Below are 24,698 nucleotides of genomic sequence, written 5' to 3'. Positions count from 1 at the left end.
AATTTTAAAACATGTGATGATGTGTGGCTAAATTTTCCTACTTGTATTCTGCCTTTTATTTTATAATCATATTCAAATTTTCACACATCAATTGCATTTTTCATAGTTAAAGTAGAATTAGGATTTTTATCTCCCACTCAATTTTAATTTAAAAGTTTGATTCTTAATTGATTTTTCTAAATCTAATATGATTCAATTTTGCTAAATGGACATGAATTTAATTTGTGACTTTTAACTCTTTAACTTTGACTTGGACCTTATCTTTCTATATGTTTAAATTGTAGTTAGTTTAGGAACCCTATTTCTCCCACGGAGTTTGGTAGATATTCACAAAAACTATCTTCTAGCAACTTGCTAGTTTCAACCAAGTATAACACGAAGGAATGAGTATAGCATGTGCAACTGAACACATTCTTAAACACGAGTAGGTAAACAATACAACATTATTCAGTCCTATTATGGTCTGCACAACATCTAAACCTGAAGAAAAGACAAGACATTTTTAGCCAGACATGAACTTGATTGAAACGCTGTTGACACAGTGACGTTCATCGGTCGGCGTCTTAAACCCCTCGCCTTTAAACACATGACCCAAATGACCGCCACAAGCTGCACAAGTGATCTCCGTCCTCCTCCCATCAGGATCCGGCTGAAAAAATCACCCAGTCTCATCTGTGTTATGATCAAAAGAAGTGACAATAAACGTGTTAGCAATGCAATATATGAGAGAGAGGAGAGAAACACACCGTCCGTTTTATGGCTCCAGGAAATCCCTCGTAGAATGCAGGCCAGCCACATCCAGAGTTGAACTTGGTAGTGGATTTGTAAAGAGGATTCCCGCAACCAGCACAGTTATAAATGCCATCAGCAAAGAACTTATCGTATTCGCCTGTTCCTCGGTACCTAAAAGAAGTGATTAATTCACAGTCAATTGCTCATCATCACAGAAATGAATAGATGGAAACACGTGAAAGCCATATCTGAGGAGAGCTACTCATGTGACTGCTATTAGTTCTTTAAGTGGATGCATGAGTTAATTTGAGCTCCCAATCTAAGCTAAATGATTTCTGTTGTTTAACATAGTCCCCAGATCCCTTGACAAATATCACATCACTTGCACCTTGCTTGTAATTCAGAATGATACAACTTTGGAGATCTTATCCCTAATAAGAAGAATAACAGAAGCGATAATTAAACTCAACTTCCTAGGTTGGGTTAGGTCAAAAGAGATATTAATTGATTGACCTAAAGACCCTAAGTTGAACCTAAAAACAGAGCCAAACACAAAAGTTAAGAAAGTACATGTAAACATGTAAAACAAATGATGAAATAGAAATAACCGAAAACAACTTGATCCTTGCTAGACGTAATAGACTCCTAAAGACAAACTAGTGACTCTCTAGTCTAAAAAATGTTGATCTTTAATGCTCCAACATCGAACTCTGTCAAATTTTCTTCCTCTTTATAAAAACTAGATTTTCTTATATCTTGTGAAACATGAAAGTGTACCAAACTAATTCTATGGCTGGTCCCCATATATAAATTGCAAGTATCCAAGTCTCAAACTAAGTGGCAGGTTTCCCATTGTCCTTAATTAAGCCCCAACACATATGGACATTGACATATGAAATTGTAAATGTATGTGACTTGATTTCAGGACTTACTAAATTAAGGTATACTTGTTGTAGGAGATAAATATCAAAAATCATGATTCAAAAGCTATCATGACTTAGTAACCAATTGATAAGCTACAGAGATAGCAAACAGACTGACTAAGAATCACATTGCTCGTAACTTATGCAAATCTTATAATCAACTTCCTAACAAGGGAATGAGGGTTGTTAAGGCAAGAGAGTTTAATGAGGCTAAAAGGACCAGCTGCTGGGTGGAAAATAGAAGTTACAGTTTTATGCAACTAAATTTTCCATATATTTGCTATATAGTAAAGTGAGGACTCAAAATAGAGTAAGCCGGACTTGTCAAAACCAGACCGAATTCGGTCTGATTGGGATCGGCCAGACCGAAACCAGTCTGAACTCAGGATTAGCTGATCTTGAGATCCATGCTCTCTACAAGAGCACCACGTGTATTCAGTGGTAAATGTTTCAACTTACCTGAGATTTCAACCTTCTGTATTGGTTTTGAAATGAAATAAGAAGGCCATGTTTCTATTCATTGAATAATAGGGACACATCCTAGTCTCTCTGAGATTTTTATTGGAACTAGTTGCTAATGCATGTTATGCTTCAATTTTGAGGGGCAATGACTCTTGCACTTTATGGGTTCTGCCAATTGTCAGCACCATTGAGTAGTTAGACATAAGGGTCTATCCAAGTAGAGCGAGATAGATTGTAGCCTACTCTACTAGCTTAGAGTAACTTGATTTGTTTATTGTCTCCTAAGATGTCTCTTGTATCTTGTTGTAGAATTCATGCCACTCTTGGAGTTGTTTTACTACTTTTGAACCAAGTCATCTTATAACTTTAGATATTGTGACAACCATGCGTCTCAAAATCATCTTGTACCTCTAAACCAAAAGTTATGAAGTTGTCCTCTTGTAACTGTAGGAGTTACAGATCCACATAAATAGGATATCATGAGATGCTCACAGAGATGAACGTACAAATGAAAGCTTCCCTTTTCCTAGCAACATCATGAAAAAAAAAGCCTTCTAGAGTGTAAATTTGGAGCCTCAAGTGCAAAGTCTAGGGTTGAATTCCAAGCCTAAAACAGTAGACTGAGGACTTGTTGCACGTCCCATCTCCATCCAGTCCACCTACACAGATTTTTGCCTCTTGAGTGAATGAGCTTGTCCAATGATCAATCTGCACTTGGGATGACATCCTAAGCACTATCGATGAACCTTTCATCTGTGATATCTGTTGCAAGTCTCAAAAACTATATAATGTTAATAAAAAAATTTCCTATCAATTTATTTGCCTTAATTACTGCTATTCTGCGTACAAAATCAATCTTACATAAGCCTAAGCCTGATTATCTCTCTTTCTGAAAGATTTACAACATTGAGACCTTCTAGGCTATCAAAGACCTTATTTGATTATTGACTGCCCATTTTACCCAATCTAGTAAAGATCTAATACTTCCAAACGGTTAACTTTTGAACTCTGAATATGTGGGGGCATTGTAGGGAATAACTCTCTCAACTTGGTTCTGTGTGATTTTTCAGGAAATGTTGTGCTGAATTGTGTTTTTTGTATTTTTGATTCATTTAATAAGATATAAACATAAATTATTCATATGCAGTCTAAAAAATAAAAATAAAAATATTATTTTCTACCACCCATGCACACTCTCTCTTTCTCTTTCCCCTCTCATACAAATAATTTTTTTTTCTAACACTCACACTCTCCCACTCTCTCACCCACTAACTCTTCCACTAACTCTCCCTCTCTCCTACCAACTCTCCTCCTTACCTCTATTATCACTCTCCCTCTCCAAAAGAAAAACTCCGATTCCAACCTCTCCCTCCCTTTCTCTCCCCGCCCCCACAAACTCATCCTCCTCTCGTACTCCCTTTCTCTCCTAACAATGATTCTTTGACATAGTTCCAACCTTCATCAACATTCGGCAAGCTCTTTCGACGTAGATCCAACTCCGTCGACCTCCGGCGAACTCTTCTGACATAGATCCAACTCTGTTGACCTCTCTCTAATAAGCTTTTTACTCTCTTCTCTCTCTTTCTCCCTTTCTTTCTTGCTATCCTCCTTCTTTTTCTTCCTTTCTCTCTCCTAATTTAGTTTATTTCGATTGAAACAACCGAAACTTGGTTGATCCTGATCAGGCATCGACCAATCTAGCCTAGGGATGCTCAAAAAGCCTATCCATGCCCAACCCAATAAAATCGAGCCATAGTCTGTCCCAGGCCTGCTTTGGACTCGACTTGAGCCCTTAGCGCTCAGCCCATCCATTAAAGCCCATAGATAATAGCTCGTCTTTTGAGCTCTAGCCTATCTATCTGCAATTAGTTTGATCCATGTCTATTAAATTTAAATTTAAATTTCTTAGATCATATTTAATTGCTTATATTCCTTAAACGTTAAATAATTGTTTGGCTTTATTACATTTTAACCCTCTATACTTTGACTCGGTATCACTTTACCCCCATGTACTATAAAAACATATATATATATATATATCTCTTTAGATTTTTGAAAGCTATAACTAAACTCATCTATTAAGCCTTCCATGAGTTAAAACTCATGTTTCAAGGACATAAACAGTATATTATTTTCATATAGACTAAATTACCTTTGTGAATGTCAAAATATAATTTTTAGACAATGCCCTTATCTCCTTCCTTAGGCTGAACTACAAAATTCTCTTCCTTAGGCTTCTAAGAGAAAAAGTTTCAATCATCTTGCACACTTCCCTTCATTCTCGATAGACATGGAATATATAATAACCAGAAGGCTCAGTGTAGTTCTTGTAACTGTCGAATTTGGAGTATTAGCTATTTTTATTTGCCATTGAAAGAAGCTTTGTGCATGAATTTCTAGGGAGACATGCAAGATGTATAGAAAGTAATACCTAATTATGCATCAAAAATTCAGAATTGTAACAAATGAAACTACGGCATCCATTTCCTAGTTTACTTTGTAAATATTCAACACAAGTTAGCAACCTAATTAAGAAGATAAGGGTGGATTAAAACATCCCTCTCCTTCGTTAGTGGCTTAAAGAGGCAAAAGAAGGGAAACAAACGAGAAAAATAAGGGAAGAAGATGGGATGAGAAGAGGAAAAGGAGGAGAAGATGGGATGAGATAAGGAAGAAGGTGAAACGTCTCTCTCGTTCTCTCTTCTTTCAACCGGGCACAACTAGCGATTTGATAGCATTGGGTGGGGTGCATGACAAAATAGTCCAATCAGTAATAGGTAAGGGTAGATAGGTAATTTTTAATTATCAGCTAATAAAATCTAATATTTTCTCTAACAATATAAGGATAGAAAGATAATTTTATGATATCTGTTAACAGCGTTTAAGAGATTATAGCTTTTCAGAAATTTAGAAAGGTATTTATATGATCTTATAGTACAAGAGGCACAATAATACTAGGTCAAAGTATAGGAGAGCAAAGTATAATTAAGCCTATTTATTTTCATAACTATGCTTATTAGGGAGTATTAGCAATAGTAACAAAATTTGATTATGACTAACTTGATCGAGATGGAAAACAATTATAGAAGTGAGAACATTTAGAAAATTTTAAATTATATAAAAATGTTCTTTTCAGGAATTTAGAATATTTCGAACATATAAAAATATTATTTCGAAACATTTAGATTCAATTAGACATAGTTAGTCCGTCTGCTTACAATTGACCTAGCCAATAACATGGGCATAGACCGGACAAGGTTAGAAAACTCGAGCTCAAACTTAGTCTAATACTAATTTAGGAATTGATTGGGCCATGCCTTGTCCAAGGTCGAGCGCAGACCCTGCCTAATACTAGTTTAAGAATGGACTCGGCCAGGCCTTGTCCAAGCCCGAGACCAATTTTATTTTGTCCGAGCTAGGCCTAGTCCATGAGCACCCCTAATCCGGCCAATACCCTACCAAAACTAGTCAATAGACTAATTTCAGGGTAGTATCGGGATTGCATATAGCCGGTCTAGCCGAAACTGGGAACCATGGTCCACACCCACAATACCCAAAAGATAAAAATCAATAGTTAATTAACTGTAAGAAAATCTAAGGACCAAGCTTCTAATTAATGGGTTCTAAATAAGATAGTAATCATTTAAGCACTGACCATATGAATTAGAAAATAATATAAAATATAACGAAGAACTCCCCATAAATGAACACCACAAAAGTTGAAGAAGATCAATAAATGAGTTAGAAATAATCGTTTCAGAGTCAATTATAAAAGTTGAAGAAGATCATTGTCAATAAACATGCCAAAGAGGTAGCACATACAATATTGAACATCAAATCAATATGTTTGGGTAAGTCAAACGGAATCTTGAGTCCATATCTTCATCTCAATCACATAGTAAGAAACATTAGAAAGTATAGAAACAATTAATCTACCAGTTATAAACTGCAGATGAGAACAAAGACAAAAAAATTCCACAAATCATCAAAATTCTCAATAATAACCATTCAAGAAATAGAAGTCAACCCCACGTTGCTGAATCAAAATTGGACAACCATAATGTGAGAAAGCTACCATTTCGGCATACGCCACATCAAAAACATCAAAGAAACCAACCCAAATCACCTCAAATTACAAAACAAACAAGAAGCTATATAAAATTAGCAAATGCTAGAGTCAAGAACAAGAGGTAGAAGACAAGCCAAGCTTACTCAGTCCCCTTCTGCCGAAGTATGCGGAACTGCTCCGGCGAGAGGATCGCCCTCCACTCCTCCTCGGTTTTCTGCAGTGAGCCCGACGACGCCATGGCCACGGTCAACCTTCTTCTCCGATGAGAGAACCCACAAATGCCAATTGCCAATTAATCAATACCAACTCCCAGCCTACAACTTGGGATAAAGCTAAATTAGGAAGGGGTTTTAATGACGAAGAATCGGGATTGGGTCAGAAGGACGGAGTAATAACTAATAAATTTGCACCGCCTTTTACTAGGTCCCTATATTACAGGATTGAGTTGACCAAGTAAATAATTATTCTAGAGGCCTTTTGCAACTTAAATATATTTTATTTTTCAGTTACTAATAATAGGTTATAGTATACGGAGTTCCCATGGCACATGTGCAGCAACTTGGTTAGTTGCCGACAATCAAATAAAATATATATCAACATTATAATTTATCAACACCATAATTTATCCACAATATCTAAATTAAAAATAACTCACATCAAGGTATCAATAAAATACTAAAACCCCTAATAGGGCTCCACATAGATCATAACATATCTTTAAAGAGCATCTTACTATTATATATACACAATAGTCATATATACATAATATATCAAGTATAAAGTCACATGTTTATCAATGATAGGGATAAAGACATTAATATGAAAAGTCATTTGAATTATCATATAACATAAACTCGTCTAACATATAACGCTAACAACACTGCACTTGTCACACGTTGGCAAGGTATATAATAGAGTATCATACTCAATCTGTTCACCTGGGTTTTTGGAAAAGAAAATTTAAAAGGTCATGTGCTAAATGCTTAAATGAATAGATCTTACCCTGAATTAGTATTGTTAAACAGAGAGTAAATTATGTACTAAATAATATGAATAAAAAAAAATATCATGCTATGAATGAGTAAACAAACATATCCTCAATATACTTACTTTCTTATATGATAGTGACTTTAGCGTGAAATTTTTTAGGAAAATACCTAAGAAGCGCACTATTCTATGTTTAGGAATTTTTCCACCTAGGTTGAAAGTAAAGTTCATTATGTCACTGAGTTTTGCATAAAACTCATCAAAACTTTCATTCTTTTCATACGAAGAGTTTCAAATATTGTAGTCAACCTTTGAAGCTTCGAAAGTTTAACAACAGTGGTATCCTCATGTGTGGTTTCTAAAATTACCAAAGCAGCTCTAGTAACCTCACACGTGGATATTCTTTGAAATTCATCTGGTGAAGCATAGCTGAAAATAGCATTTGTTATGGTTGCTATTCGAACCAACTTTCTCATAGTCCAACTTTTCCTAAGACTCAACTAGTTATTCAACTAGCTCATTGTCTACCAAGTGCATAAGTGCACTCTAATTACTTACAACGGCAAGCCATATATGCTCATATATAGATTTCATGAATGCTCTCATCCTAGCCTTTTAGTAATCATAGTTTGATCCATTAAGAATAGGAGGTCTAATCAATGATTGCTAGCAGATCTCTCTCTAAGATAAGAGAGCTTGCTCTAATACCAATTGAACATACTTAGACACGTATATACATCTAAACCCTAGGCACGATTTCTAACTCGTGCTTAAGTAAAAATGCAAAATAATAATCAATGAGTAAAGCACAAGCGAACAAAAAGATTTATTACGTAGAAAAACCCCAAACAATTAAGAAAACCACAATCCGAACTTAGATAAAACTAATCACTAATAAAAGTAGCAGTTTACAAGACTAACTTACAAAATAATATGTTGATCCTTGTGACATTGTTTGACAGTCTTTGTAATACCCCGCTCGGCACGGGCATGTGCACGATGACACAGCACGAGCGACAGACGTGATAGGACGGGCGGGGCTGCGATGCATATATACACTTCTGTGCTCATATAATCCATCACAAATAAATCATGACATCATCAAGTTAAACATGTTAACATATTCATATCTAAATCCACAATAACTATACTAGTCAGCTACATAACTTAGTAGATCATAATCTAGTAGGGCCCATATAGGTCACGACAAACCATCAAGATACAACTAAAATAACTAATATAATTGAGTATAAATATAACTAATAATGGTACAACTCAATTTCTATATAAACTATCATCTATACCAACTCACATTTATGCTCACCTCATTGTTGCTCTAAATATCTTATTAGGATATCTCAAGTCGCTTCATATATCACATATTTGAGGGTTTAGAAAAGAATAAAGAGAGTCATGAGCTAAAGGCTCAATGAATAGACCTTACCCCAAATTAATAATGTTAAATAGAGAGTAAATCATCTACTAAATAATATAAATCAGAAATGAGCATTATATCATGAATGAGTATATGAATGTATTCTCAATAATATATAAATATATGATAGATATCATGTCATAACTGATCAAGTATATAATACCCGACAATGTATAAACAAATCTCCATGTCATACTATCATCATAACTCTCTCAAATATGTAATATATAATACATGCCGACCATAACTATAATATGATATCAAATGTAACCACATATGATGCATAATGACCATTTGATAATCAGGTATATGATACGATCTCTAGATTAAGGTTTGATCTATTCTGTTTTCAAATCTGAATAAGATGTTGCACGAAACTTTAGAAGAAGGTTTCTAGAATTATAGCCGTCGGATTAATGTGAAGTTTTGAAAGATTGTAACCCTAGAAAAAAACCTTCAACGAATCTAATTTCAGGTGAATCGGACGGCGGGATCCGAAGATATCTTTGAATAAGTGGGCAAACGTTAGGGAGTCCGTTCTTTGGATCCGTGGATGGGGGCACAGGATCCTAGGTGGATTTTGGATGTGGTAGGCTAGCGATAATAGGGTGGCACTAGTAAGGAAGGTGGTGGTGGAAAGATTATGGATGATGGAAAGGGTTAGGACAAAGGTAGAGAGTTTTGAAGAAGGTGGTGGTGGAAGGATTATTGATAGTGGAAAGGGTTAAGGCGAAGGTAGAGAGTTTTGAAGAAAGGGGAGGAGTAGGCCGCCTCTAAGTGGCTGATCGAGGGAGGCTAGAGGCAGTAAAGCCATGAGATGAGGGAACGAGAGAGGAGATGAAGAAGATTAGGACAAAAATTCAATTCTGATATACCTTGCTAGAGTCTTTTCTTATTACATTAGTTATTTATTTATATTAAAATAGATTTTCTATAGGTCGCGTTCGAACGCGAAAGGGGACGCGTTCTAACGCCTTTGCGAACACCTGCATTAGTTCGCAAAAACAGAGAATGTGAAATGTGTGTTCGAACGTGGTTGGGCACTTTCGAATGCCCGCGTGCGAACGCTTGCATCAGTTCGCATCCACAGAGAACTTCTTTTGTGCATTCGAACATGGTCGATCCTATTCGAATGCAATCAGCGAGAGTCCACTAGAATTAGGGTTAATAATTATTATTTTGGCTTGTTGGCTAGCCTCTATAAAGGTGTGGATGGCAGCCAAAATCAGAATGATGAATGAATATTGGTTTCTATTTGATAAGGCTACGAAATGATTCCTTCAAGATTTGGATTTATTATAGGAAGTAGTCCGCATAACTAATGGAAAATATTCATCAAATATTCTCCCACAGTCAGAAAACTACAAAACTAAGTGAAATCGAACCATAACTCTCTGATCTACGTTTTTTATATTTACACCCTTCGTAGATTCAAACTGCAACTAGGATGAAAACATGATATATTGTGGATGATAGTGGTGGTGACGGGTGGAGTGGATCTTAGGGTTATGGATGATAATAGAGATGAGGGTGGATGATTGATGTTGTTTAAGGGACTCGATAGAAGAGTGAGATTAGAAATTAGGAGAGACCTTGCCAACGGTAGAGGTGGTAGATTGGTGAAGAGGGAGGAGAGAGCTTAGGGTAAAGAGAATAGAGAGAAGATAGGAGACAAGAAATTAATAATCCAATAGCATAATAATTTTGACTATCATCCACACCTTTATAGATGCTAGCTAACAAGCCAAAATATAATTATTAACCCTAATTCTAGAAGATTCTCGCTGACCTTCGAACGCACAAAAGGCGTTCTCTATATGTGCAAACGCAATGCAGGCGTTCGAACGCGCCCAACCACGTTCGAATGCACATTTTGCGTTCTCTGTTTTTGCGAACCTGATGTAAGCGTTCGCAAGGGCGTTCGAACGCGACCTACAAGAATTTTATTTTAATAAAAATAAACAACTAATGCAATAAGAAAAGATCCTAACTAAATATATCTACTCACCACGCTTCCCCCACCTTGTCCTCAAGGTGAAGTCAGGGAAACGCTCTAAAATATTAGTTTCCAACTCCCATGTCGCCTCATCGGATGGCTTGCCAAGCCACTCGACTAGATACTCTATCTCTAATCTGGTACCATGTCGTCGTCGGTGCCTAGTAAGTATACGAACTGGCTCTATAATCTCTGTCTCCTTCAATGGCGCCGATAGAACTAATCCAACGACCTCATGATCTCCAATCTGCTCCCTTAGCAATGAAACATGGAAGATAGGATGCACTCTCGACCCCTTCGGCAGCTCCAAACAATATGCAACCGAACCAATATGCTCTAACACCCGAAACGGATTGAAGTAGCGATGTGCTAACTTCTGGTTTCGCATCGGCTGCATGGTCACTTGTCGATACGGTTGCACCCTCACAAACACCCAACTGCCAACGTCAAACTCCTGCTCCCTATGACTGCGATCATAAACTTGCTTCATACGGTTTTGAGCAAGTTTAAAACGGGCATGCAATCTGCTCAATGTGGCGTCTCTATCCATCAAAGCTATGTCCATCTCCATCCAATCTGCAAATGCCACTGGATCATAAGCGCATAATGTCGGAGCCGTGTGTCCATACACCACCTCAAATGGAGTCGTGCCAATGCTGCTATGGTAGGCGGTGTTGTAAAACCACTCTGCCCATGATACGAACTACAACTATCGTCTCGGCCCACTCTGCCCACTTTGGCCGTCCGTCTATGGATGGTAGGCTGAACTAAAGTTTAATTGAATCCCCTGCAATCTAAAAAACTCCATCCAAAAGTCGCTTATAAATATATAATCACGATCCGAGACAATTGTGCGTGGCATGCCATATAACCGAGCAATATCTCTAACAAAAATTTTAGCCACTGACTTGGCTAAAAATGGATGTAACAATATCAAAAACTGCGCATACGGATTCCCCGAAAACCTAAGGGTTCCTCCGCAAGGTTCATCCAAATGAAACCAGAATAATGTCTTATTTGAATTTTGATTGTATCTTTATCCTTATCTTATTCTTTTATTAGGACTGATCTGCTATTATTTAATTAGCATAATTTCCTATAACTGCTTTAGTTAAGCTTTAAGAAAAATTAGATTTTTTCTAATCAGAATTTCCAATTTCATTCGATATGATTGCTCAATCTGTCAATCACCACAAAGATAACAGAATAACCACGTACCAACGGAAGAACCTCTATGAAATTCATAGAAATGTCTTTCCAAACATGGTCCAGTATAGGTAAAGGCTGAAATAATCCTACCAGTTTCAATGTGGTTGCCTTAGCCCTTTGATAGATTTCACAAACACGGACAAAACTCCTCACATCCAGCCTTAATCTTGGTCACGTGCAACTCTGTGATATCCTCCTATAAGTCCTCAAGACACCTCATGACCAGCTTCTAGAGTTTGGTGGAAGTGCTCCAATAAATTTCTATTGTAATCCCTCATTTGCGAGCACCCGAATGCATCCGCGGTCCAGCAGCAAACCGCCTCGGTTCTCCAAATTTGGATGGCACTCCGAATCATCCATCACCTCCTATAACAATCTCAAAACATCTAGGTCAGATGTACATACATACCTCAGCTCATCAAGAGAAGGAAAAGTGGGAGAAGAATAGGCTGCAAGCTCAACGGTGTCGGATTGGTGTGATAATGCATCCGCCGCTCTATTTTCCGTTCTTTTCTTGTATTGAATTTTATAATCATACCCCAACAATTTTGTAACCCATCTCTGCTGTGCCGGAGTGTGTATATGCACTCCCATAAAGTATGGAAGGCTTCTTTGATCGGTTCAGATAATGAATCGTCTAGTAATCAAATAAGGTATCCATTTTGTCACTGCTTGTAGAATTGCCAACATCTCTCTCGTAAATTGATAATTGCTGAGATTTTTGTGATAACGCTTTGCTAAGAAAGGCAATGGGACGTCCTCCTTGTATTAGTACTGCTCCTATGCCAACTCCCGACGCATCACATTCAACAATGAACTCTTTGGTGAAGTCCGGTAGCACTAAAATGAGTGCCATCGTCATTGCTATTTTTAGTTTTTCAAAGCCTGTAGTGGCTTCATTCGTCCATCTAAAAGAGTCCTTCAACAAAGAAGTGACAGAAGCAGCGATCTTGCCATACCCAGCAATGAAATGGCGATAATATCCAATCCCAAAAATTCTCTCAATCCTGTGGTGGTAGTAGGAATATACTAAGCGGTCATGCATGCTACCTTTTGAGGATCCGCTGCTACACCTTCTGCTAAGATTATGTGGCTTAAATACTTCACTTATGGTATTACCCATAGGCACTTGGACTTCTTGATCTTCAGCTGGTTTTGTTTCAACAAATTCAGCACATCCTCCAAATGCCGCTAATGCTCCAATTCTATCATGCTATACACCAAAATGCCGTTAAATAATACCAAAACATACCTTTGCAATAGAGGCCAAAATATATCATTCATGAGGCCTTGAAAAGTAGCTGGAGCATTGGTGAGACTAAAAGGCTTCACCCAAAACTCGTAATGCTCGTTCGGAGTTCGAAATGTAGTCTTATGCACATCCGCCGGGTAAACTCTAATTTGATGATACCTGGCCCTCAAGTCAAGCTTGCTGAATATAGTTGCCCCTGCAAGCTCATCCAATAGCTCCTCTATAACCAGAATGAGATACCGGTCTTTGACGGTAATAGAGTTTAATGCCCAATAGTCGACACAAAAATGTCATGTCCTATCCTGATACAATGTGGACTTCACTAATGTCGTCTCGAGCATGGATACACTCTAGAGGTTTCTTTGTTTCTTGTTTTAGTGTTTAATTCTTAAAAAAATGTTTCTGTATGTCACCTTCAAACGCTGATAGAGTGCGTTTGAATGCGCTTGTGAATGCCACCATCAGTTTCACACATCCAGAGAGTACGAATTGTACGTTCGAACGCATCTGCGAACACCTGCATCATGTTCGCACATACAGAGAACACAAAATGTGTGTTCGAAAGCGATCGAATGCAATCAGTAAAAATCTACTGTTTTAGGGTTAATAATTGCTATTTTTGAATTGTTTGGTTAGCGTCTAAAGGTGTGGATGGCAACCATGGAATGATTATTGAATGAATTGAGTTTTGCTTTGTCTTCTTTGTCTTCTTCTCTCCCGTTCTCTCGTTCCCCGGCATCGTTGCTTCTAGCCTCCCACGACCAACCAATTACCCTAGTCCCTTAGTTGTATGAGGTCTTACTCCAACAGCTTAGCTACCATATTTGAGATAACTTATTTTTACACATGTGGATACTGAAATGGCCTCACGTTCGTTAGTGCAACCCCGGGTACAATCTCTATACAATGGTCCGCCGCTCTCCTCGGTGGCAACTCCTACGGCTCCTTAAACAGTCTAGAAAAGTTATCTAATAAATTAAACAATTTAATGATAGTACCTGAACTCGTTTAAGGTTCATCTCTTGCTGGTCCTAACTAAAGAAGATAGGCCAAATTATACGCACCAAGCTGCCCCACCATAGGCTGCATCATAGGAATCGGCAAAGTTCGAACACCATCAAGCCGCACATCTTTGTTTTCTTGTTTATATTTTATCCACATGCTCCGAAAATGATACGATTCAGACTTCACCGATGTGGTCTCGAGCGCGAATACACTTTAGGAGTGTCTTTGTTTCTTATTTTAATGTTTAATTTCTAAGAAAATAAGTTTTCTATAAGTCGTGTTCGAACGCGGGTGGAGTGCGTTCAAACGCGATTGTGAACGCATGCATCATGTTCGCACATCCAGAGAGTGTGAATTGTGCGTTCGAACGCCGCGTTCGAACGTGCTGTGAACGTCTACATCGCGTTCGCAAAGCCAGAGAAGTGGGAAAAAGGTGCAGTCAGACGCGCGTTCGAACGCCTATAGTGCGTTCAAACGCCTATATCGCGTTCGTAAATCCAGAGAAGAGAGAAATAGGAGCATTCGAACGCGATCGGGCGTGTTCGAACGCGGTCGGCGAAAATGTATTATTTAGGGTTAATTTTTAATTGTTTGGTTAGCCTCTAAAGGATGTGGATGGAAATCATAGAGTCATTATTGATGAATTGAGTTTTGCCCTACCTCCTTCGTCTTCTTCGCTCTTGTCCTCTCGATCCGTGGCGACGCTGCTTTTAACCTCTCTCGACCGACCAATCACCCTAGTCCCTTAGGGTGGCCCTCTCCTCCCCCTTCTTCCAATCTATCCAACACTTGCCCTAACCCTTCCATCAACCATAACCCTTCCACCACCACTTTTCACCGGTGCCACCCCATTAACGTTGGTCCACCACCAACCACCATCATCTAGGATCTTGTGCCTCCATCCACGGATCCATTAATCGGATGATATCTCGAGATCCTCACATCCGATTCGCCTGAAACTTGATTTGTTGGAAAGCTCCTTTTTGGGGCTACAACATATCCAAATTTCACATCAATCCGATGGCAGCATCTTTCGGGATATATTTATAAAATTTCGTGCCAAATCTAGTCCAGATCTGAGAATTGGAAGAGATCGAACCTTAGCCAAAAGGGGAGATCATATCAAGTTGGTATCAGAGCCACCGTTCCTCGGACACGCGCTTCCTATGACGACAACCAGAGCCATGGCTGCACGGTGAGACGATGAAGAAGAGATTCTCCCAATAGAGGAGGGGGAAATGGTTGTAGGGACTTCCACCCACGGAATCGCCTGATCTAATCGGAGTACGGAAGAACCTAGTGTTCAAGCCGTGTTGGGGTCTCTTTTCGAACAAATGGCCATTAACAACCAGATGATGATGGAGATGATGCGGGAATTACGGGCGACAAGGGAAGCCATAGCGAATGGGAATGCACCATCAACTCCACAACACGAGTCCACTTCCATGAACCCACCACCACCGGTTCAGAATTTGCAACCACAAGAGCCGCTGCTACCACCACCCTATGGGCAAAGACAAGCAAGGATGGTTCCACCAGGCCCAGTTGCAGGTGAACCCATCCGACGAGCGAACCACTATGGAGATCACCTTGGAGATCAACATCTGTGGGTGGGTCAATACGACCAGAAACCACGGTGAGTTAATCAAAACCGAAGAAGGGATCATCAACCCTTCATGGTGCATCCTCCTCCGGTTAGACAAGGACTTGGACACGATCCGGAATGAGACAACGGCATCCGTGGACACATCATGCGTCTCGAATTCCCCAAGTTGAAAGGTGGTGATCCGATCGATTGGTTATATATGGCGGAGCAATTCTTCGCATACCAAGGTACGGCGGAAGAATATAAGGTGACGCTTGCGAGCTTCCACCTTGAAGATGCGGCGCTTCATTGGTTTCAAGCAGCCAATGCCAATGAGGCTATCGAAACTTGGGCTGAATTTTGTGCTGATATCACGCGGCGATTTGGAGCGTCGGGGTATGAAGACTTAGATGCTCTTTTCTTAAAGACGGTGCAAAAGACCACGGTTGGGGCATACCAAAAAGAATTTGAGAGGATAAGTAGTAGATGTCATCCCCCATGGACGAATTAGCACCTTCATCTCTAGGCTGCGGGGAGACATACAAGCCGATGTGAGGGCTTTAAGGCCTAGAACTTTAAAGGAGGCCTTCGAAGATGCGGTGCTCATGGAAGACAAACATAGGGCCATGAAGTTACACCTGAAATAAAGTTGGACGAGCCAAGAAAGCCGCAATTCGGTTCAACCAGCCATAGCGGCGGGAAATATTACCAAAGTACTAAGAACCGCTACTGCAATGGTGCCTCCTCGAGCACCCCTGAAGCCATCTCAAGATATGAAGTATGCACCTAAAGGTCCGAGACGAGCAGTCACACCTACTCAAGTGGAGGAACAAAGGGCCAAAGGCCTATGCTTTCGTTGTGATGAAAAGATTGTACTCGGGCATCGCTGCGCTAAACCGATGGGATCAGTGATGCTAATCAACAGATTAGATGACGAGTTTGCAGCTGAAAATGAAGGTGTGGCTAGATATCAAGGAGAAGTAGCTGAGGAGCAACCAGTGGAGGACATGATAGCCGAAATCTCCCTCCATGCCTATTCGGGGACAGTTGGGCCAAAGACATTGCGGGTGAACAATGTAGTCAAGAAAACCACAGTGAGAATCTTGATCGACACCGGGTCCACCCATAACTTCATTGACAGTGAGAATCTTGCAACCACTGCCTATACTGGAGCATATTTGGTAGGACATCTCCATGGACTTCATCGAAGGGCTGTCGGAGGTCCGAGGACAATCGGTGGTGTTGGGTTGGTTGTGGTGGATAGGCTGAGCAAATATGCTCATTTCATAGCATTGTCTCACCCGTTTTCAGCGAAAAGGTTGCTGAAATTTTTGTTCGAGAAATGGCGTGCTTGCATGGGATGCCTAGGACGATCGTGTCAGACTGGGATCGCATCTTCATCAGCGAGTTTTGGTCCGAGTTCTTCAGATTGCAAGGGACTCGAATCAACCTTAGTTTAGCTTATCTCTCCGAGATGGATGGCCAAACTGAGGTGGTAAATCGCGGACTAGAGCAATACTTGCGATGCTTTATGGCGGACCGACCAAAGGATTGGGTCAAATTCCTTCCATGGGCCGAGTGGTCATACAATACCGCTCATCACTCTAGCAGGCATGACCCCCTTTGAGGCTGTTTATGGACGCACTCCCCCGGTCTTGCGTACCTACGATAGACTCGTGGCATGAGATAGAACCAAGCTCAACTTGGAATTTGCAGATCGAGATGAAACCTTGAGACGGCTCAAGATTCACGTAGCAACAGCCCAAAACCGTATGAAGCAAACTCATGACAAAGGCTGGCTTGAGCAAGAGTTTGAGGTGGATCAATGGGTGTTTGTTCGAGCTCAACTATACCGGCAAACCACATTGAGGCCAATTTTGAACCAGAAGTTGGGTCACAAGTAATATGGTCCGTATCGAGTGCTACAACGAATCGGTCTAGTATCTTACCTGAGGGAACTAGGATACATCCGGTCTTTCATGTAGCGGCATTGAAGGCCTAGATTGGGCCTAACCATGTGGTGGGTTCGGCCTTGCCCGAACCAATGGAGGAAGATAGCCCAACTGAACCGGTTTGAGTCTTAGGCCGTAGGAGAAGATGCCATAGATCTAGATTGGAGACCAAAGTGCTGATCGAGTGGCTAGGTAAACCAACTGACGAGTCCACATAGGAGCTAGAGTCAGATATCGTGGATTGCTTCCCAAATTTCAAACCATGAGGATAAGGTTGCAGAAGTGTGGTCGATTGATACGATTCAGACTTCACCGATGTTGTCTTGAGCATGATACACTTTAGGGGTGTCTTTGTTTCTTGTTTTAATGTTTAATTTCTAAGAAAATAAGTTTTCTGTAAGTCACGTTTGAACACGGGTGGAGTGCGTTCGAACGCGGTTGTGAACGCCTGCATCACATTCGCACATCTAGAGAGTGTGAATTGTGCGTTCGAGCACCGCGTTCGAACGCGCTGTGAATGCCTACATCGCGTTCGCAAATCTAGAGAAGTGCGAAACAGGTGCATTCGGACGCATGTTCAAATGCCTGCATCGCGTTCGCAAATCCAAAGAAGAGATAAATAGGAGCGTTCGAACGCGATCAGCGAAAATGTACTGTTTAGGGTTAATTTTGAATTGTTTGGTTAGCCTCTAAAGGATGTGGATAGCAACCATAGAGTCATTATTAATGAATTGAGTTTTGCCCTGTCTTTGTCTTCTTCGCTCTCGTTCTCTCGATCCGTGGCGACGCCACTTCTAACCTCCCTCGACCGACCAATCACCCTAGTCCCTTAGGGGTGGCCCTCTCCTCCCCCTTCTTTCAATCTATCCAACACTTGCCCTAACCCTTCCATCAACCATAACCCTTCCACCACCACTTTTCACCGGTGCCACTCCATTAACGCCAGTCCACCACCAACCACCATCATCTAGGATCTCGTGCCTCCCTCTACGGATCCTGATTAGACCCCCTAATGTTCGTCCACTAATCGGACGATATCTCGAGATCCTCATATCTGATTCACGAAACTTAATTTGTTGGAAAGATCTTTTTTGGGGCTACAACATATCTAAATTTCATGTTGATTCGATGGCAGTATCTTTCGGGATCTATTTACAAAGTTTCGTGCTAGATTTAGTCCAAATCTGAGAATTAGAAGAGATCGAACCTTAGCCAAAAGAGGAGATCGTATCAGAAAATCAAATGTGACGGGTCCCCAACTCTGTAACCACTGAGCACCAAAGACAATGTCCGCTCTTCGCAACGCCAACGAATACAAATTCACAATGATGTCGTGTCCTTGCACCCGTATACTGACTGGGCAATACAAGCTCTCCGCCCTAAGCTTCGTGCTGTCTCCAATAGCAACGTCAAACCCCGTAGTCGGTTCGGCATCCAAACCCAATCTCCTCACTAGCCTCTCATCTAAATAATTATGTGTACTCCCCGAATCGATAAGGATGTGCACACAATGCTTTCTAACGAGTCCGTCTACTCGTAACATCCTCGGCGCAGAAGTACCCAAATATGCATGCATCGATATTTCAGCTTTGATATCTTCCTCAACGGCCTCCACAATGGCCTCCTCATGGGTCTCTTCTGCACACTCTCCATCATCATCAATCTCATCATCCTCCTCAGGACCATCGATAAGCATCACACTCCTGATCGGTTTAAAACACCGATGACCGGGGGTGAAACGCTCATCACATCGAAAGCAAAGGCCCTTCGCTCTTCGCTCCTCCACCCGGGCAGGTGTGAGAGTTTGAACTGGGGGTTTAGTGCCTCCTCTAACGTCAGAAGAAAGTCTCAAAGGTGGTCGTGGTCTAGTAGTTGCAGCTGCTGTTTTGAAATTACAGAATTTCTAGCTGGCGTTCTAGGTGCAAACCGCCCATCTCGGTTGCCCCAATTGGTTTTCGCTGCCATCTTTAGAGCCCTATGCTTTTGTTCCATCCTCATAGCCTTCTCAAAGGCCTCCTCAAGAGTAGTAGGACATAGAGGATGAACATCCGCTTATATCTCCTCTCGCAGCCCTAAAATAAATATACTCATTAATGTACGTTCGGGCCACGGTAGCTTACAACGACTACTAACTCTTTCAAACTCAGCTTGGTACTCCAATACGGTTGTCCTCTGAACCATCTTGCTTAATGTGGTAGCAAAATCTTCATATGCCGTTGTCCCAAAATCTGCGTATAATCCTCCTACAAAAATCAGCCCATCCGATAAATCCACCACCATGAATAACTGATCTATACCAATGCAATGCCGTTCCTTAGAGGTGAAAGCTTGCCATCTGGACTTTTGTATCTTTCGCTGCACCTTGACAATCAAAATATTGTTCAACTTGAAACACGCAATCCGTTAGATTACCGCCTTGGAATTTTGGAAAGTCCAAGCTCACCCGAATAGCATTGTCGGGTTCGTGAAAGATCCTTGTTTCAAGTCTAAACCTTTGCGCACGTTGATCACCTTCTCTAAATCCTCAAGCACGTCCATCACCAACTCCATAGGGATCACCTCATACTCATAGTGCCAATCATCCTCATCGACGAAGCTCACCGGTGCTGCACGCCTCTCGGGTTCCACCACCGTCGGTCATGGGTTTTGTAACTGAGGTGGGGGATGATGTAAAGGCATAGATAGGAGGGGATCATTGACACTCATATGATGCACCTGGACCTGTGGGGTCCCACCGCTAGTCCTTCTTGAAACTCCGTTTGTCGTTGAGAAGATGAACCCAATCGATTCACGACATATTCTTTGAATTCATTGTGATCTTTCTGCATGTTGTCAACTTTATGCAACAATGTTTGGAACATGTCCCTAAGTTCATCCATGAAAAAACCCCTAGACATACGTATGTATCTAACCTTTAGAAAATGATATCGTTCGTTCGCTTAAGTAAAAGTCGGAAGAAATATTAAAAATAAAAGTAGAGATGAACGCCAAGATTTTAACGTGGAAAAACCCAAAACGGGAAAAAAACCATGGATCCAAACTCGGATCAAAACCAATCACTATGATAGTAGCAGTTACAAGACTGACTCATAAAACAACCCATCGATCCAAACGACTTTGTTCTTCTCAATCTTGATCGCTAGAACCCACGATTCACTGCTTCTCATGATTGATGTCCAACCTCAATAGCCCTCGAGATTGATCTTTCATCTAGATAGCTCTTAAGACGAAAGATTAAATTCTTGTAGATGAGTAGAACCTTGTTCGTTGAAGAACCGATGTAGCCTCAAGAAGTCTCCTTCAATAATCTTTTTCAACCACCCTAGAGATAGGGTTTCATAATCCTTATATATGATATTCAAAATAGAGCCAAATCCGAGTCTTATCCGTACTCATGATCTTCAAGATAGAGCCAAATCCGAGTCTTATCCATACTCACAAAAGTACAAGATAGAGCCAAATCCAAGTCTTATCCATACTCATGAAAGTCCAAAATTTTCAAACTTCATTGGTGCATTCGAACGCGGCCCGGATGCGTTCCAACGGCATGATTTGATCTCATCAACTTTGCTCCAATAATTTTACAATTCTTCAAACCAGAGATTTTTTAGACTTGTGTAAAGCTCATATACATGTAAAAAATATACTTAGAATATTTTGTACACAATTGCCAACAATTAAAAACCTAACAATCTCCCCCTTTGGCAATTTGTGACAAAACATCTAGTTGACAAGATATTATAAAGAATTCAAAATGAGCATTCAACAAGTCTAGAAGATTTCGCACTTCAATCCATGCAAATAATAAAAATATACCAATCCAAGATCAATTGAAAATAACTTGAAATGAATAACAATCCAAACACAAGTTATCAAGTAAGCATAAGTTCAAAAGTACTTAAGCAAAGTTATTATTCAGTAAACATAAACTAATAAACTCTAATAAACTCCCCCTATGACAACACTCCCCCTACACCAGTAAACTTCTAAACTCACCACACACCGCACACTACACACTCTCCCCCTTTTTGACACAAATGCCAAAGACTAGGAACTCGGAGGGAACTGACGATGAAGAATCGTCAACACGGAGTCGAGGTACGTGACGAAGACGGCCTTGGTTTCTTAGTAACTGTAGCTTTTTTTTTAGGCATTCTAGAGAAGGAAAAAAAATTGTAAGATTCAACATATGCCCAAAGCATAAAAATTCTAGAAACCATGAAGACCCTAAGTGAAATCCATCTTCCACTTGAAAATGCTAAGTTATCACGTTCAATCGCACAAGAAACATCAAGATATTAACTTTAACGTGATCAAAACTCAAAACCGCACGAAAGATCAAGAGACTTTGGAGATGCACTTCTAGAAATTCAAAATAGATTCAAGACATTGAATATAACAATCAAATAAAATAAGTCATACACAGATCAATCAAATCATCAAATGCATATTATAATTAATTCTAATGCATCACCCAAAATTAAATTAATCTTGATTGATCATAACAGTAAGTGTATGCAAGTTGAGCATAGATAACATGAAACTATCTTCTTAAACAAACTTTCCTATTTAACCAATGATGCAACACAGTAGTTAAACCGACTTAGTATAGAAAATTTTGCACTTTTCGACTTATTCTCCAAAACATGACAGGAATTTTTCCTGTTATTTTTTTTTTATTGAAACACATCGGTGCAATGATGGCTTTCACACATGAGTAGGTAGCCATTTTCTTGTAGTACAAAACAAACAATGTGCAAGAAGATATTCACATATATATTTTTTTTTTTGAATTTGCAAATAATGTACTGAGTCAAACTTGACTCTAAACAAGACGGCTTTCACACTAACTCATTGTAGCCCTTTTCATTGATCTTTTATGAACAAATTTTTGATGACTAAGCATGAGGTCAAACTATGCAAATCAAGGTTAATAGTAAGCTATTTAAAAAAATAATTCATGATATCATGCTCACTCAAGAATACACATACGTTATGAGTGCATTAAAATTAGTTTTATTATAATAGAAGTCGAGGGAGTGACAAAATCAAAATTGATACAATATACTACAAGATGACAAAATTGACTATAATAACTCATAATCAAGAGAAAAATCATATTTTTATGTCAAGAGTATATTATTGAATCTAGGAGTGCATCAAAAAATTTTTTTTTATAAACAAAATAAAACTCTCGACAAATCTGAAACCTAAAACCAAAGAAAATTTCAGAGTAAAATAAAACCTAAAAAAATGAAACGAAAGAAACTCGCAAACTAAAAAGAACACAAATCCGAATAAAATCAGTCCAAAGCACAAATCCCTAAAGAAGTACGAAGATACTCAAATCTCTGTAAATCCAAAGGTTTTGTAAACAAATCACCCAACTGTTTCTCTATCTCAACATGTTCTAGTGCTATTGTTTTGTCTTCAACTAACTCGCGTATAAAATGATGTCGGATATCAATATGTTTTGTACGCGAGTGTTAAACAGGACTTTTTGATATATTAATAGCACTCATGTTGTCACAATAAATCACCATAGTATCTTGTTCAATGACATAATCCTTGACCATCTGTTTCATCCATAGTAACTGAGAACAACAACTCCCTACTGCAATGTACTCGGCCTCCGCAATAGATAAAGATATCGAGTTTTGTTTCTTACTGTGCCAAGCAACCATATTGTTTCCAACATAAAAATATCCACCTGAAGTACTTTTTCTATCATCACATGAACCTACCCAATCAGAATCCGTGTATCCCGATATGATAGCACCCGAGTCATAAGTAAACCAGATATTTAAATCAACTGTGCCACTGATATATTTTATGATACATTTCACAGCAAACAAATGTGTCTCCTTAGGTTCAGACTGAAACCTAGCACACACACCGACACTAAATGCAATGTCTGGTCTACTAGCAGTTTAGTACAAATGACTATCAATCATGCTCCTATATAGTGTCTGATCAATACTTTTTCCTAAAGAGTCTTTTCCTAGTTTGATAGTTGTACTAATAGGAGTTCTAGCATGTTTTGCATTGTTACATTTCAGATTATGTGAAGTTCTAACAACATAGCAATTATCAGATGTTCTAGATCCAAAACATATAACATTACCATCATGATCTAGAATAGTACAATCATTTTTGGAGAATTTTACCTCATAACCTTCATCACAAAATTGACTGATGCTTAGAAGATTTGCTTTTAAGCCTTTAACATAAAAAACACTTTCAAGAATAGGAACACCTAGAGTACTTACCTTTCCTTTACCTATTACCTTGGATGAGTTACCATCTCCAAATGTCACAACTCCCCTTTCATGTTCTTCAAAATTTAGAAAATAACGACTTGTCACCCGACATATGTCTTGAACAGCCACTATCTAAATACCACAAATCAGAATTTAAAGCTTTCAAGGCTGTATGCACAACATAACATTTCAAATCACTTTTCTTGACCCATATGGCCTTTGTTTTCATCCCATAAATGAAAGCATTTCTAGGTTTTTGCAAAAATTTACAATGAGGTCGAATATGCCCTAGAATGCCGCAATGATAGCATGTCGGAACAAACCATTTTCTACTCACCTTTTGTCGAGGAGTGTGACTAGAGTTTACCTTTGATACCGTCGAAGATTCACCAGTTTGTAGATTCAACTTCAGTTTAGAAGGATTCATCTAGGATTGCTTTGAAAATGCGATTGATGGCTTCAGGTATTCTTCCTTTTGTATACTTGAAAATGCGATTGAATCTAGGATTGCTTTGAAAATGCGATTGATGGTTTCAGGTATTCTTCCTTTTGTATACTTGTAGAAACAAAAACAATCTTATTATTATTTGAATTACCAGTATATCCAACACCATACCTGTCTTTTCCAGAGATCTGAGCTTTTAGAATCTCGTCTAGTTTGTTCTTCCCTTTTAGAAATGTAACTTCCTTATGCAATCGCTCTAGTTTAATTTCATCAGCCTTCATTTTATTTTTCGCATTGTCAAGTTGTTCAGAAAGGTCTTTGACACGTTCAAGCTCCAATTTGTACTTCTCCTCAAATTGAATTCTTTCTCGTTCAATTACCTTGAG

General features: G+C 39.4%; 1 protein-coding gene across 2 annotated transcripts; it reads right to left on the bottom strand.

Annotated features, from left to right (window-relative positions):
- Positions 1-384: 384 nt before the first annotated feature.
- Positions 385-6,569, bottom strand: LOC140776809 (peptide methionine sulfoxide reductase B5-like). 2 transcript variants are annotated; one of them, XM_073120671.1, is made up of 3 exons: positions 6,330-6,569; positions 747-903; positions 385-672 (listed from the first exon to the last, which is right to left on the bottom strand). In XM_073120671.1, the coding sequence occupies exons 1-3, from the start codon at positions 6,422-6,424 to the stop codon at positions 475-477; spliced, it is 450 nt and encodes a 149-aa protein (XP_072976772.1). In that variant the 5' UTR covers positions 6,425-6,569; the 3' UTR covers positions 385-474. The 2 variants fall into 2 exon arrangements, with proteins under 2 accessions (XP_072976772.1, XP_072976773.1); XM_073120672.1 differs by having other exon boundaries at positions 385-649; positions 6,330-6,557.
- Between the last annotated feature and the right edge of the window lie 18,129 nt (positions 6,570-24,698).

Source organism: Typha angustifolia, chromosome 14, assembly GCF_048772165.1.
Source record: "Typha angustifolia cultivar Huaian chromosome 14, ASM4877216v1, whole genome shotgun sequence".
NCBI classification, from domain to species: Eukaryota; Viridiplantae; Streptophyta; class Magnoliopsida; order Poales; family Typhaceae; genus Typha; species Typha angustifolia.
This window is presented reverse-complemented; position numbering and strand designations above follow the sequence as displayed.